The sequence below is a fragment of the Microtus pennsylvanicus genome, chromosome 4 (assembly GCF_037038515.1).
Source record: "Microtus pennsylvanicus isolate mMicPen1 chromosome 4, mMicPen1.hap1, whole genome shotgun sequence".
NCBI lineage: Eukaryota > Metazoa > Chordata > Mammalia > Rodentia > Cricetidae > Microtus > Microtus pennsylvanicus.
In genome coordinates, this window is record NC_134582.1 from 71774445 (window position 1) to 71787851 (window position 13407).

Sequence of the window (13407 nt, forward strand, 5' to 3'; positions counted from 1 at the left end):
GAACTCAGATTGTCAGGCTTGATGCTTGTTTGACAAAACTTTACCCACTGAGCCGTCTCCCCAGTCCCTCTCACCTTGGGGTCCTCTTTCTGAGTAACTGCTTAGAATTACTGCTTGCAGCAGCTTAAGGAACTATTATTTGTTCATTTAAAAGGAGTCAGCTGTACCCACAATTCCCTAAAATATTAACGAGGGCTATTTAAATGTTTGTTTTTGCAGCAGACTAATAGCATGCTTGTAGTAGAGAGTTATAATAGAATTAGCAACCACGCTTAAGCAGATATGAACCTGTGTGCTGAACTGGAGAGGACGAAAAGAGACAAAGAACTGCCCACAGACAGGAAGGGCAGGCAGGAGAGCAAGGGACAGGGTTCTGATGCTCCACGACATGAGGTCAGAATAAATTAACTTTACAAATGTTGATATAGATCTTTCTCACGGGGACACCCAGGCTGACCCATGCAAACTTTGATTTTGCAGTAAAGACTGTACGGCTGTGAAGTTTAGTTACAATGTTGTGAGCCTTGCTATGGACCTAATCTTTGAATGTGCCGTAGATGCTCCTGCAAACTAAACGCACAGCAGCCCCTCTTCTTTATTTCACCCCAGCATCCTTCCAGGGAGAACAGAAAAATCACATGATTAGGTTAAGGAAACAGCTTAAGAAATAACTAAATTTAGCCTGACTTACACTTCTAGCACCTTCTCTGTATAAAGATGTTAAGTTTTAGCCACAAAGTCACTAAATTTGTTTTCAGGTTGGTTTTTGTTTGTTTGTTTTCTGTTTTTTTAAACATAAAATCCATATTTTAATTCTTTCTCCCCACCCCCTTTCTTCTTTCTTGACTACAGGAAACAGTATTCCTTGAACATCATCCTCAGCGTTTTGGCTATTGTGCTTGGGGCTTTCATAGCAGCCGGGTGAGACTTGGCATTCCCTGCCGCTCGGTGGCTTCTCTGTGTCTTTGACAGTAGGCAGTGCTGTCCGAGAGATTTTCCTTTTCCATCTGACTGCAGCTGGGTTGGGCAGCTAAGAGACAAATCTGTTGAGTTAGTGGCATCCCCATGTGTCCCTCATCAGAAAGTGGGTCCCACATTGTCCGGAAATGCTTCTGAGAACTCGTGCAGGCATGTCTAACTGTGGCCCATGGGGGTACGGCCCAATACACCTTAAACTATTATGAGACTTTTTTGGTGATTTTTTTCCCTTTGTAACTCAATTGTGTGAGTCTTGAGTGTAAATTCTGTAAATGACAATGTCCTGTTATAAGAAAGCATCACTGGGTATTAACGCAGCTACACTTGACAAAGGGGAGTTTACTTCTGTCATTGAATGCCCTTCAAGTTTTATTTGAAGTGTTCTTAGGCATTTGCTTTAAAATAACAGATTTGGGCTTGAGGTGTTACTCAGTGGTACAATGTGTACTTAGTGTATACTAGGGCCCATGTTCACTCCACAGTGCCCAATACACACACACACACACACACACACACACACACACACACACACACACGCCTAAAACAAGCCAACAGGTTTATAAACCCAATTATTGCTGTTTTATTGTTCTGTGATGACTGATAGACTGTGGTCATTACATATGCTGATATATTTCAGAACAGGTCAATGCTAATTAGCTCAGATTTCCTACCTGACGTAATTCATCATTCATGATTAATATGTAGAGACGGAGCAGGAGGAGATGACTCTGTCTGTCCTTCTAGGCGTGTAATCCCACACCATGTTAAAAAAAAAAGAAGCCGGAAGTGGTAACACACGCCTGTATCCCAGTACTGACCTGTAGAGACAGGCAGTCTCTGAGACTCACTTGGCCAGCTAATGTATCCAAAATCGCGAGTATAAGGTTCAGTGAAGGGACCCTGTGTCAAAAACTGAGGTGGAACGTGACCAAGGAAGACATGTGAGTGACATCAGCCTCTGGCCTCCACACACACCAGTGTACATACGTGCATGTGTGTCAGCACACACTTGTGTGCATGTACATTCTTCAGTCTTTGGTGAGGAGTGGCCAGCGTAGAACCTGAATGAGTCCAGCTGATTTTGAACACATTGATCATTGTTTCTAATATCATCTTACTTTTGCCCAAGCGGCAGCTTGGAGCAGCAATCCTGACTTTCCCTTCCTCAGGCACCCACCAGATGGATGCCTTCCTGAGGAGCGACATCCAGGGCCCTGAGCCACAGGACACCTGTGACACCAACTTCTGCCCTCCTAGTGAAGTTTCCTCTGCCCCCCACACCAGCTTTGCCCGTTTTTGCGCTCCAGAAAGAGTACTCCATAGGATGCAGTGGCAGGTCAAGCACTTAACAGTTTAATTAGAGCAAGTGAGAAATCAGGCTGTACTCCTCCTAGCAGATCGATGGCTTCTCCCTGTACTTCCCATGTGTCTACCCCAGGGTGAGCCTTTCCAAGAAGGGGCATGCTTTTACCCAGAATTCAGTCTGTTACAAGTAGAGAAAGATAGCCCATTGGCCAAGTGGACCCAGGTTCAGTTCCCAGCACCTACATGGTGGCGGACAACGATCCATAACTCCAGTTCCAAGGGATCTGATACCCTCTCTTTGGGTACCAGGGACACACATGGTACACATACATGCATGCAAGCAAAATACGCATATAAAAATGTTTAATACAGAAAGTTGCAAGAGTATGTATGGGGTTTCTCACCCCCAAAGGTGAAAAGTTTACTGGAGGAAAGGGTACCAGCACTCTGCATGCTTCTTGGTGAGGAAGTTCCCGAAATAACTTCTACTTGACCAAGCTCGTTTGCCTGCTACCGCCCATTGTCATTTATATCCTGCTTTGGGGACCGTAGCTATCTGTCTGGGGTTGGCCATTACCAGTATCTTCATGTTGTAACCATCAGCCAACCATCACTGTCATCTTCCATCCTGTTTCAGGTCCCCGAGCAGACCCAACTATTGTTCCATGTGTCCTGTTTTTGGTGCCTGTTGATCAATCCCTTCCAGCACAACTTCCTGTCTACTGAAGCTAGCCAACCCCTGTGCCAATAGTCCCTCAGAAGTAGTTGGGATGAGCTAGGTTCACCTGCTGTAATAAGCAGGCCCAACAGTTTACTGTTTCCAAACATCAGCTATACACTTCCCTGATAGTAAACCTACTGCAGAAAGTGCTTATGAGTGAGTTCTGTTTACCGAACCCAGGCACCCAGCCACGAGGTCCCTACCTCAGGCTTCCTTGGAGACCTAGGAAGGAAAGGGGGTTATTTCTGCCCTGGCTCATAAAACTTTTGCCCAAAAGTGACGTATCTCATTCACCCAGGGAAGCCACATGGCTGGGAATGTTGAAAGAGAATGTCTAGGAATGGACCAAATGACAGCCACATTCAGCTGACCCTGAATATGCGTTATTTTCTACAAAATAACATTTTGCATTCCTCATACACTTTGTTCTTATTTCCGGTTCAGTAAGGATGGGTAAGAGTGGGGTGGGCCATACATCAGGGATTACGCGTGCCACTATTGGGCATTCTTGCCCCCAGAGGAGACAGGACTCTGCAATCTAAAGCTCTCCCAGGAAGTGCCTTTTCCTCATGCCTCTAGAAGCCTGGCTTTTCTTGCTCATTCAAAATTAGAGTTTAGTTGTTTCATTAAAATATTTTGTACATATGTGATGTATTCACATGTGTATGGGCGTGTGTATGTTCGCTTGTGTGTGTACAGCCCAGAGGTCAACATTGTTCCTCAGGAGTTGTCCACTTCATTTCTTGAGACAGATTTCCTCACTGACTTGGAATTTGCTGAGTCATTTAGGTTGGCTGGCAAGCCCTAGAGATCCACTTGTCTCCCCTTCTCAGCAATAAGAGTATAATCAACAGAGTTTTAAATGTGGAGTCTGAGGTTGAATTAGGGTCCTTGTGTTTATCTGACAAATGTTTTGCCCATAGAACTACCTGTCCAGCCCCCAAAGAAAAGCCTATAGACAAGTTGAATTTAATAGTTCTATTGTCCAGTGGAATCTTTTGCAAATCTAGTAGTCCACAGAACCAGCACAGATTCAGCTCCCTCCAGCAATTCCTACAGGAAGCATTTATGAACAGGAAGCTGCCAAAGTGACATAGCCAAAATGATTAGCCAAAACATGCTGCTTTGGCATCAGGGTTGTTCTGAAGTTAGAGGTAATTGAGAACCAAGAGATGCAAGGTTTTGCTGTCCTTTGTCCCTGACAGCTGGGTATAGTCTCTCTGTGGAAATGGCCAGCAAGAGCAGCCGCTTCTGCTGCTGGACACAGAGTGGACACTGAGATTAAGTCTGCATAATTCAACTCTAAAATAACTTCTCCCTGCCACTGCTTCCTCCTGTGTTTCCTGCTAGGTCACGGTTTGGCTCTGGACATTGAAACCCTTTTTTCCTTTGTTAATATGTTATATAAATCTCAGTATCCAACAGCTTTGAGTTTCATTTTTCCGTGAATTACTGTGCATGAAAAATAGTAACACGATTTGTGTTCTTTTTCACTTGTCCATTCCATTAGCAGTTCACAACCATGAGAAGCAATGTTACTTACCTCTAGTATTATCTACCACAAAGGGGTATTGTCTGAGTCGCAGACCCTCCAGGGTGAATGTAGTGAAATATTGTTAACTAAGTAACCAGCTAGCGAGTTAACTAAATTCATAAGCTCCAAGTATTCATCCTAAGAGGGTATGTGAAAGGCTTGACTTCGACAGTCTAGAGCATGAATTATGACCTGGGTCTGGGGCAGGAAGGAAGTGCAGGTGGGTGAATCACATTACATATCCATTATAGTTGTCTGCCTCATCCGTAGGTCATATTCCCTCATGTTTTTATGTTGATGCTATTTATTTATGGGAGTTGCTGAGGTTCTGGAAGAAAGGAGCCCTGGAAGGCTTGCATAGGCACACAGGTCCTTGCTTCACCTTTTGGCAGACACGGCACTTCCCCAGCTGTCCGACATGGGCTGTACCCTGGGGATGGCCCTGCTTAGAATAAGCAGGGATTCTGGTGAGTGGGCAAAATGTGCCCTCGGGGCAGTCACGGCTCACCAGTTATTGTGCCAACCTGTCAGCTAGCAAATAAAGGATTTTGCAGTTAAGACAGTTCAGTCCCTGGTCCTGAGCGAAGTGTAATTACAGCGGAGGTCAGCTGATGAGATGTCCCATTCTCTCTCCTCTGGGAGGAATCAGAGGCGGTAACAACGCACTACGTGTGTGTGTGTGTGTGTGTGTGTGTGTGTGTGTGTGTGTGTGTGTGTGGTTTCCCCAGAAAAGATGGCACCAGCACCGCACACAGATCTAGCTAGACGAAGGACAAGCAGCCAGGCTCTGAGGCCGTGGTGAGAGTGTCTTATAACGGCCTCCCCTTCCTGTTCTCCCTGCCAGCTCTGACCTTGCATTCAACTTGGAAGGCTACATTTTTGTGTTCTTGAATGATATCTTCACAGCAGCAAATGGAGTTTATACCAAACAGAAAATGGACCCGAAGGTACCAGACTTCCCTCCTGCAGCTTTTTGCCTGTGCCATCTGGCTCCTGAAATGACATGAAAAATGAAAATGAACATGTTCAGTTGGCATGCAACTTGATGCGCACCCTGCGATCTAGAAACTACTAATTTCTCCTTACTTACCTTGTGTGTTATTATTAACCTTGTTAGTCTCGGCACTGTAAAAGTTTGGTTGAAAATTAGATAAGGAGAAAAAGATGTTACTAGTTTACATATACAATCAGAATATACACACATACATGCATGTAAATATGCACGTACATGTACACACACGCATGTATACACATACATAGACACATACATATTTACGCACATACATACATGTACATATGTACATACACAATACATGAATACATATATTTGAAAAGCAAATTCATTTTTTAAAACAGCATCATTAATGACCATGATAAATTCAGAAGAGGCCATTCCAGCTTTAAGCCTTCATTTCTCCAAACCTGTTTCCTCATCAAGAAGTGAGATGGCCGGATGGTCATTTGTCATGTCCTCCAATGGCAGCCACCTCTTCTGATTGCAAGCTGTAGGGGCTGCCTGTTGTGCTGCCCCCAGCTCTCACCAAGCCCCAGCTGTGACCGGAAGTGGTCTGGGGTGGGTCAGGCATATGGGTCTTTGTTCTGTGCTCTTTGTGCTTTGTGAGGGAGTTCTCTCTGACTGATGGGTGCTTTTCTGTGAGCTATTTTTAAAATCTGTATGCCCATTTGTTCCCTTGAATGGTGACAGTTTTACAACGACGGGTTCTTTGCCTTCCTGAAAATACAATATGTCACCCTGTTTTTGGCAGAGAAGTGGGTGGCCACTTTAGTAGAAGCAAATACGGAAGGCTGCCATTCTTTAATGGATGGAGCAGATGTTGGGAAGGAGTTGGTTAGCATTTTAAATTTCCATTATCTCGTTTCAGATTTCCTATTTTGAATAACGGGCTTAAGAGCAGAGTGTTAGAGATGAGTAGAACATCAGAGGCGTTCTGTTTCCATCCGTTACATATGTAGTTGGTGTGGAAAGAATGTTTATTCTGAAGTTACAACACAGTAAAATGTTACATTTTACCAGACATTGGCCAAATGTCTCCCAGCACAGAGCCAGCCTGATACACATTCTAACTTTGCATAAATAGACAAACTGGCCCAGGGGATATGATGTATCTCTAAAGTTGAGTGCAGTTTTCTTATCCTCATAGGAGCTGGGGAAATACGGAGTGCTTTTCTACAATGCCTGTTTCATGATCATCCCCACCGTCATTATTAGCGTCTCTACTGGAGACTTCCAGCAGGTGAGAATGGCCCATGTGAAGAACATGGTTAAGGTAGGGGAGGCTGAGCTATGACGTCTGCTAGGGTGAGTGTACTCAAGGCATCTTTGACATTATTGTGTTTTCACTCTATAGGCTAATTGAGAGGTAACCCTATTGTTGGTGAAGAGATATCAGTAGTTTATTAAGTCCTTATGGTCTAGGAGACGATCATCTGCTGGTATGGTGCTGGAATGCCCATTGTTTGCCCCGTCTGGCCTCTTCCGTTTCAGATTCTGGAGACTTAGACAGAACTCTTTGAACTGAGAAATTGCCAGACCTTGAAACTGCAGATGGACCAAAAACCTTTGTAGAATTCTTATTAAGATGAAAATCATAATCAGAAAAATATATTTAAAGTCATAAGAACAATATCTAGAGCTGAGGATATAGCTCAATGGTAGTCATTGGCTAGCATGCATAAGGCTGTGGGTTTGATCTTCACTGCTACAGAGGGAAGGGGGAATTGAGAGATTCTCTCTAAAGTGATAAAATGCTAAAGCTATAATGTTAAAATACAACTCTTTTGGGTTGGTGAGATAGCTTAGCAGGTGAAGGCACTGTTGTCAAGTCTGATGCCCTGAGTCACCCCAGGACCCACATTACAGACAGAGAGAGCTGACACTGTGAATTATCCCCTAACTACCATCATGTGCTGTGTGTCTGCCCTACACCACACCACACACAAACACATGTAATAGGAGACTTAAAATAAAACATGAGTACACATTAAGTATTGTATGACAAGAGATGATCAGAGATGCAGGATGTAGACTGTAATTAGTAATGAACATCTAAAAGAAGAGATGACCTGTTTTTACTCTGTAACGGTTGTAATGTCCACTGAACTGTACTAAGATTGTTCAGCCGGTCACTTGGGGCCATGGCTGAATCGGTTTTAGAATTTGAACCAAATATGATAAAGAAGAAAATTCATGCACATTGGCATAAAGTTTGAGTTAAATACATTGAAAGCTGACGGACAGCACGGAGTGAAATCTTTACTCCCCTTTATTGGAGGAAGAAGAAGGGAGCAGACTGAGAGAGATGGAAAGGCCAAAGTTTTGGTGACTCACTGTTCTGGGAAGTGAGTCCTGGACTTCGGACTTGTATAGTTAGTAGATTATTAACTGTGCTTTGATTCTGCTTCTGGGAAATAAAGTTAGAGACAAAAGCCCCTGTGTTAATAAACCAGGTCCTTGGAAGAGACTCCTTTGGCCTTCTGTACAGTAGGGCCAAAATACACATAATGTGTTGCAACTGATGAAGAGGGATTTAAAAATGGACTTTTTTTTTCTGGTTTAAAACCCCCCCAAAGTGCAAAACAAAAAAGTTCATAATCTAGAATTCTTTGTAAATGCTGTTTTTTTAAATGTCACCAGTATAGATTCAGTCTTAAAAAAATAAAATAAAACTAACATATATTAAAGTGTAGGTTGGTGGAGAATCTATATATTAAGGAATATTACTAAATAATCGCTCCTGGGTTTGTGATATCAGGAGTAAATAATTTTTATTTACTGTTCACATAAATACTTCTAGATCCTGGTTTTTAATTTATTACATTTATTATTATTATTATTTATATGTGTGTGTATGTGTGAGTGTGCACTCATGCCCTGGTACACATAGGAAATCAGAGAACCTATTTTTTTTATTTGTAAGTAAAAATAAAATCTTTTTATAATGGAAACTTTCAACATATACAAAAATTTGGAAAGTAGTATAATAAACCCTTGTTTAAATCATTATCAATATTCACTGCATGTCTCTTTCCTAGGAGAAATGGGTAATTATTAATAATACATCAACTGCATCAAAGGTAAAACTGTGCCAACTGGGTTTGAACCGAACTGTCACTAATCTCACCACGGATCTTTCATTCCAGGCTACTGAATTCAGCCACTGGAAGAACGTCTTATTTATCATTCAGTTTCTTCTCTCCTGTCTTTTGGGGTAAGAAGCTGCACATGAGCAGAGGAATTGGTTAATAGTATCTCTTGACAAGTCAGATCTAAATATGTCCTCTGTCTGTCTGCCTGCTCTGCCAGAACCCTGTTTCCTGTGTTTCTCTTGACCCTCTCTGGACAGTACACCCAACCCCATTGCACACACATTAGTAGAAGATGTTTTAAAAATGTGTCTGGGCTGGAAGTACAGACTTTATATTCTTGTTGGTCCAAACATTTCAGTGTCACAGCTATTAATGGAGGTCAGACAGAGTGCTAGGTCCCCTGGGACTGGAGGTACAGGTGTTGTGAGTCCCCGCATGGGTAGTAACACCTGAACCCAGGTCCTCTACAAGAGCAGCCAGTGCTCTTAACCAGTGAGCCATCTCTCCAGCTTCCGTTAACTCTTTCTTTAACTTTGTTGGATTTAGTAATTATCCTGTTGATGGAGTTCTTAATTTATTATTATTATTGTTATTATTATTAGTACTGTGTGTGTATGTGTGTGATGTGTATGTAAGTGTCCATATACCCACTGTGGAGGTTTAGTCCTGGTTTTGCCATTTACTAGCTCTGGATAAGCTGCTTAGCCTTGTCTTTTCATGAGGCTAGGATATTCATACTACAAGATTTAATTATAAAGCAGACTTGGGACTTACTAAACACACAGAAAGGACTCAGTATGAAATGCTAAACTGTGCCCTGTGGGTGTGCCTAAAGTTCCATCACCTGAGAGGTGGTGGCCAGAGATTCCCAGAGTTTATGGCCAGACTGAGCTAGAAGGAGGAGAAGAAAACAAAAAAGAAAAGAAACATTCTTGTGGTTGCTAATATCCCTTTCTTGGTTTCGTTTTGGCCTTTTTTGAGAGTAGGTCTTATGTTATCCCAGGCTTGTGTTCTGGCTGTCCTGACTTTGCCTCCTGAGTGTTGGGACCACAGGATCACACCACTATGCTCTCCTGTTGAAATCGCTGAGTTTGGTTGTCTGCTTTCCCCAGATTGTCATGGTTTTTCTACTCTTTCATGTACTTTGCCCTCTTTTGTTAAGTTTGATTCCAAAACTGTGAGAAGAAAGCTCCAGCTTTGACGTACTAGATTTTCGAATTTCTGTTTCCTTGAGGATGCTTAGTTAAAAGTTGTCACAATCAGCTGTTTTGCTTCTCCACAACCTCAAAAGTGACTCTTCAGACCACTGGCCACTGACTAGGGCTGTCCACTCAGTAGGCATCTCAGGTTCAGTGTCAGATGCATCCCAGGGCAGGACCCAGAGAGCCAGCTCCAGCGTCTTAGTTGATTTCACCACTTTCAAGTCTGTTTTCCAAACTTCTTTTTCTCAACCACCAGACCTTTATTGAACTTATAATTAAAAAATATTACATTAAAATTTTACTTTACATTTAACATTTACTTATTCATTGTGTGCATGTGTGTGTATGTGTGTGTGTGTGTATGTCTGTGCATGTGTGTGTGTCTGTGTGAGTGTGTATAAGTGTGTGCACATACCCATATGTTGCCTTCGTATGAAGGTGGAGTTTATTCTCTTCTTTCACCATATCCATCCCAGGGATTGAACATAGGCTTTATCTGCTGAGCCGTCCCACTGGACTTTACGACATTTTGAATAAACTTGTTACAAAGCCAGTAGAATGTTGAAAGGGTAGGTGTTTAATTTCCCTTTGAGTTATGGTGAGGTTGCACTAATCCTCTGGAAACTTCAGTGTGTGGTTAAGGGTTTTCTCATAGGCTGTCGGGGCTGAGTGCTTCAGGAAGGTGAGATGGACCATGGAGCTCAAATGATCAGTGCATGCAAGGTGAAAAGCAGGCTGAGCCACAGGCTGGCAGCCTCAACTTGAAAAAGGCCACTCTGCCAAGAGATTACAGGTTTTAGTTCATTCCTTTAGCCGCGGGTACCGGTTTCCTGTCTTTCAAATGGATTATCCTAATCTATTTCCAAACTGTCGCAGGACCTTTGATCTCCCAGAGGAACAATATGCTCTATAATAGAAAGACAAATGCATCAGACCTCCCTACTCAGAGTGCCCAGAGTTGTTCGGCTCCTCCCCCTGCCTCTCTCTCTCACACTTCTGCTTTTTGAATTTTCAGCCTGTACTTCTAAAGAGGCAGCTCAGAAGGATGGGTTCTGAGGATAGCTTGCACACAGGACGCAGGTATCTGCATGGTCTCTTGATAAGGCAGATTTTTTTCTTTTCTTTTGTTTTTGTTTTTTGAGACAGGGTTTCTCTGTGTAAACCTGGCTGTCCTGGAACTCGCTCTGTAGACCAGGCTGGCCTCAAACTCACAGATATATCCACCTGCCTCTGCCTCCTGAGTGCTGGGATTAAAGGTGTGCGCCACCTGATGATGCATGAGGCTGATGAGGCAGATCTTTTTTTATTCTTCTTTCTTTCTTTCTTCCTCCCTTCCTCCCTTCCTTCCTTCCTTCCTTCCTTCCTTCCTTTCTTTCTTTCTTTCTTTCTTTCTTTCTTTCTTTCTTTCTTTCTTTCTTTCTGTCTACCTACCTATTATTGTTTCTGTTGAGCTATATATTTTCCTCCACTCCCCTCCTTTCCTCCCTCTCCCCTCCTCCCTTCTCCCGTGACCCAGGCAGACCTTAACAGAACATCAAAGCTTCAGAAAGGCACACCATGGTCAGCCTGTTTCCTTGGCCTCTTTAGCACATTTTAGAGTCTTCCTAGAGCAGGAGAGCCGGGATTATTTGAAATTCTTTGAACTGCAGAGAATAATGCACTTAGGTTCCCAGTAGAAAAACCAAATTCAAACCTAGATTTCCCTACCATACACTCACCACACAGGTCGCTTCTGCAACCTAGGAAGCCCTAGGGATTTCTCCTCACAAGCGTGTAAGTTGTTCTTCAGAGGATACCCAGCTGGTGTCCTCCGGTTCAGTTCAGTTCTGACAGATTTACCTAGAGGTAGTGCCAGATCCTGGCCCACGCTGGAATCCAGCTCTCTCTCTCTCTCTCTCTCTCTCTCTCTCTCTCTCTCTCTCTCTCTCTCTCTCTCTCCTTCCCTCCCTCCCTCCCTCCCTCCCTCCCTCCCTCTCTCCCTCTCTCCCTCTCTCCCTCTCTTTCTCCTCCCCCTCTCCTCCCCACCTCTCTCTCTTCCTGTCTTCCCCGCTCCACATTGTGTGTGCCACCCCACAACCATGTATGTGGCCCAAATACAAAGGTCAGAACCGTTCCAGAATGTACGTTCTCCAAAGTTGTCCACCTTGTTCCTTAGAGACAGGGTCTCTTACTGGCCTGGAAGTCACCGACTCAGCTAGAGTGGCTGGCCATCAAGCCCTAGGGATCCACCCATTTCCCAGTGCTGAGGTTATAAGTACACTACCAAGCCCAGCTTCCCCCCACACCCCCACACAAGTTTTAGAGATAGGACCCAGGTCCTTGAGCACTGTACCAACTGAGTTGTCTCCCAGCCCATAAGTCAAGGACTTCCAGAGCATTGGCTAAAACTGGGGTTCTCTTAACACCTTCTTCGGGTCCAAGCCATTAGCTAGAACAGCTCTCAAAACTCATAAAGAAAACACCAGATACCCTGAAGCTTGTTACAAAGGATATTTTAAGGGATACAGATGAGCAGATAGAGGCAAAAATGCAGAGAGACTTGGGAGGGTCAATCATGGAGGTGGGGTACACCTGGTGAATGCAGGGTTCATCCTTGCTTCTCGGTTGCCACGGCACAGGCAGGATTGCAATGTGCACCGTGGTGTGGAAATGCAGTTGACAGACAAGCCATGCCTGGAAGGCCTTTCTGTTCAGATGTTCCCCACACTCTCTCTGGAGCTTCCTTTCTTCTAGGTGTGGGACCCCCTTCAGAAATGGGGTTTTTATGATCCCAGATAAGTCAGAGAGTTTCTTTAGGGTCAGCTCCAAGACAGAAGGAGGAGAAAGATGGAAGTATAAGCCTCCTCTCAGGAGAGGAGGAGGAGGAGAGATTCTGGTTTCTATGACCTACTTGTGACTGTGGGTATTGAGCGTGGAATCAAAGATGAGGAGACACTCTTCTCCCTGCTGTGACCCGCTGTTGGTGGCAGGAGAGCAAGGCGGCTGTCACCCGGCGTCTGTAGTAAAGCAGAAAGAGATGAATAATGGTGACGGCCCTGCTCCTTTATATGCAGTCTGGGACTGAAGCCTAAGGGATTGTGCTGCTCACATCCAGGGTGGGTCTTCCCTTCCGCTAAAGTTAAACCTTTCTGGAAATTCCCTCGCAGAAATGTCCGGTAGCACCGTTCTGTGCTGATCCTAAGTTTAGTCATATTGACAGGATTGATCCGTTACATCCACCTGCAGGTGTGTAAATTGGCTTTTCTGGTCTAAACATGTGCACTACACTCGTGTATGTGTCGGTTTGTGTTGTATGGAACTCAGAAATAAGTCGATGAAGAAATACAAGCAGAAAGCGAGTGATGTGATCTGCTATGTGTGCTGGATAGTTTTATCTGACCCAACACAAGCTACAGTTATCTGAGTGGAGGGACCTCAACTGAGAAAATGCTTCCGTGAGGTCTGGCTGTAGGGCATTTTCTTAACTAGTGATTGACGGGGGAGGACCCATCATTGTGGGTGGTGCCATCTCTGGGCTGGTGGTCCTGGGTTCGATAAGAAAGCAGGTTGAGCAAGCCAGT

General features: G+C 44.0%; 1 protein-coding gene across 1 annotated transcript in view; it reads left to right on the plus strand.

Moving 5' to 3' along the window:
• The window catches only part of Slc35d2 (solute carrier family 35 member D2), a 32937-nt gene that overhangs the window by 15705 nt on the left and 3825 nt on the right, over positions 1–13407 (plus strand). Inside the window, exons 6-9 of the mRNA XM_075969373.1 lie at positions 853–921; positions 5383–5485; positions 6701–6793; positions 8700–8767. Of these exons, the coding sequence (XP_075825488.1) occupies positions 853–921; positions 5383–5485; positions 6701–6793; positions 8700–8767 (333 nt within the window). The remainder of the gene's footprint in view (positions 1–852; positions 922–5382; positions 5486–6700; positions 6794–8699; positions 8768–13407) is intronic.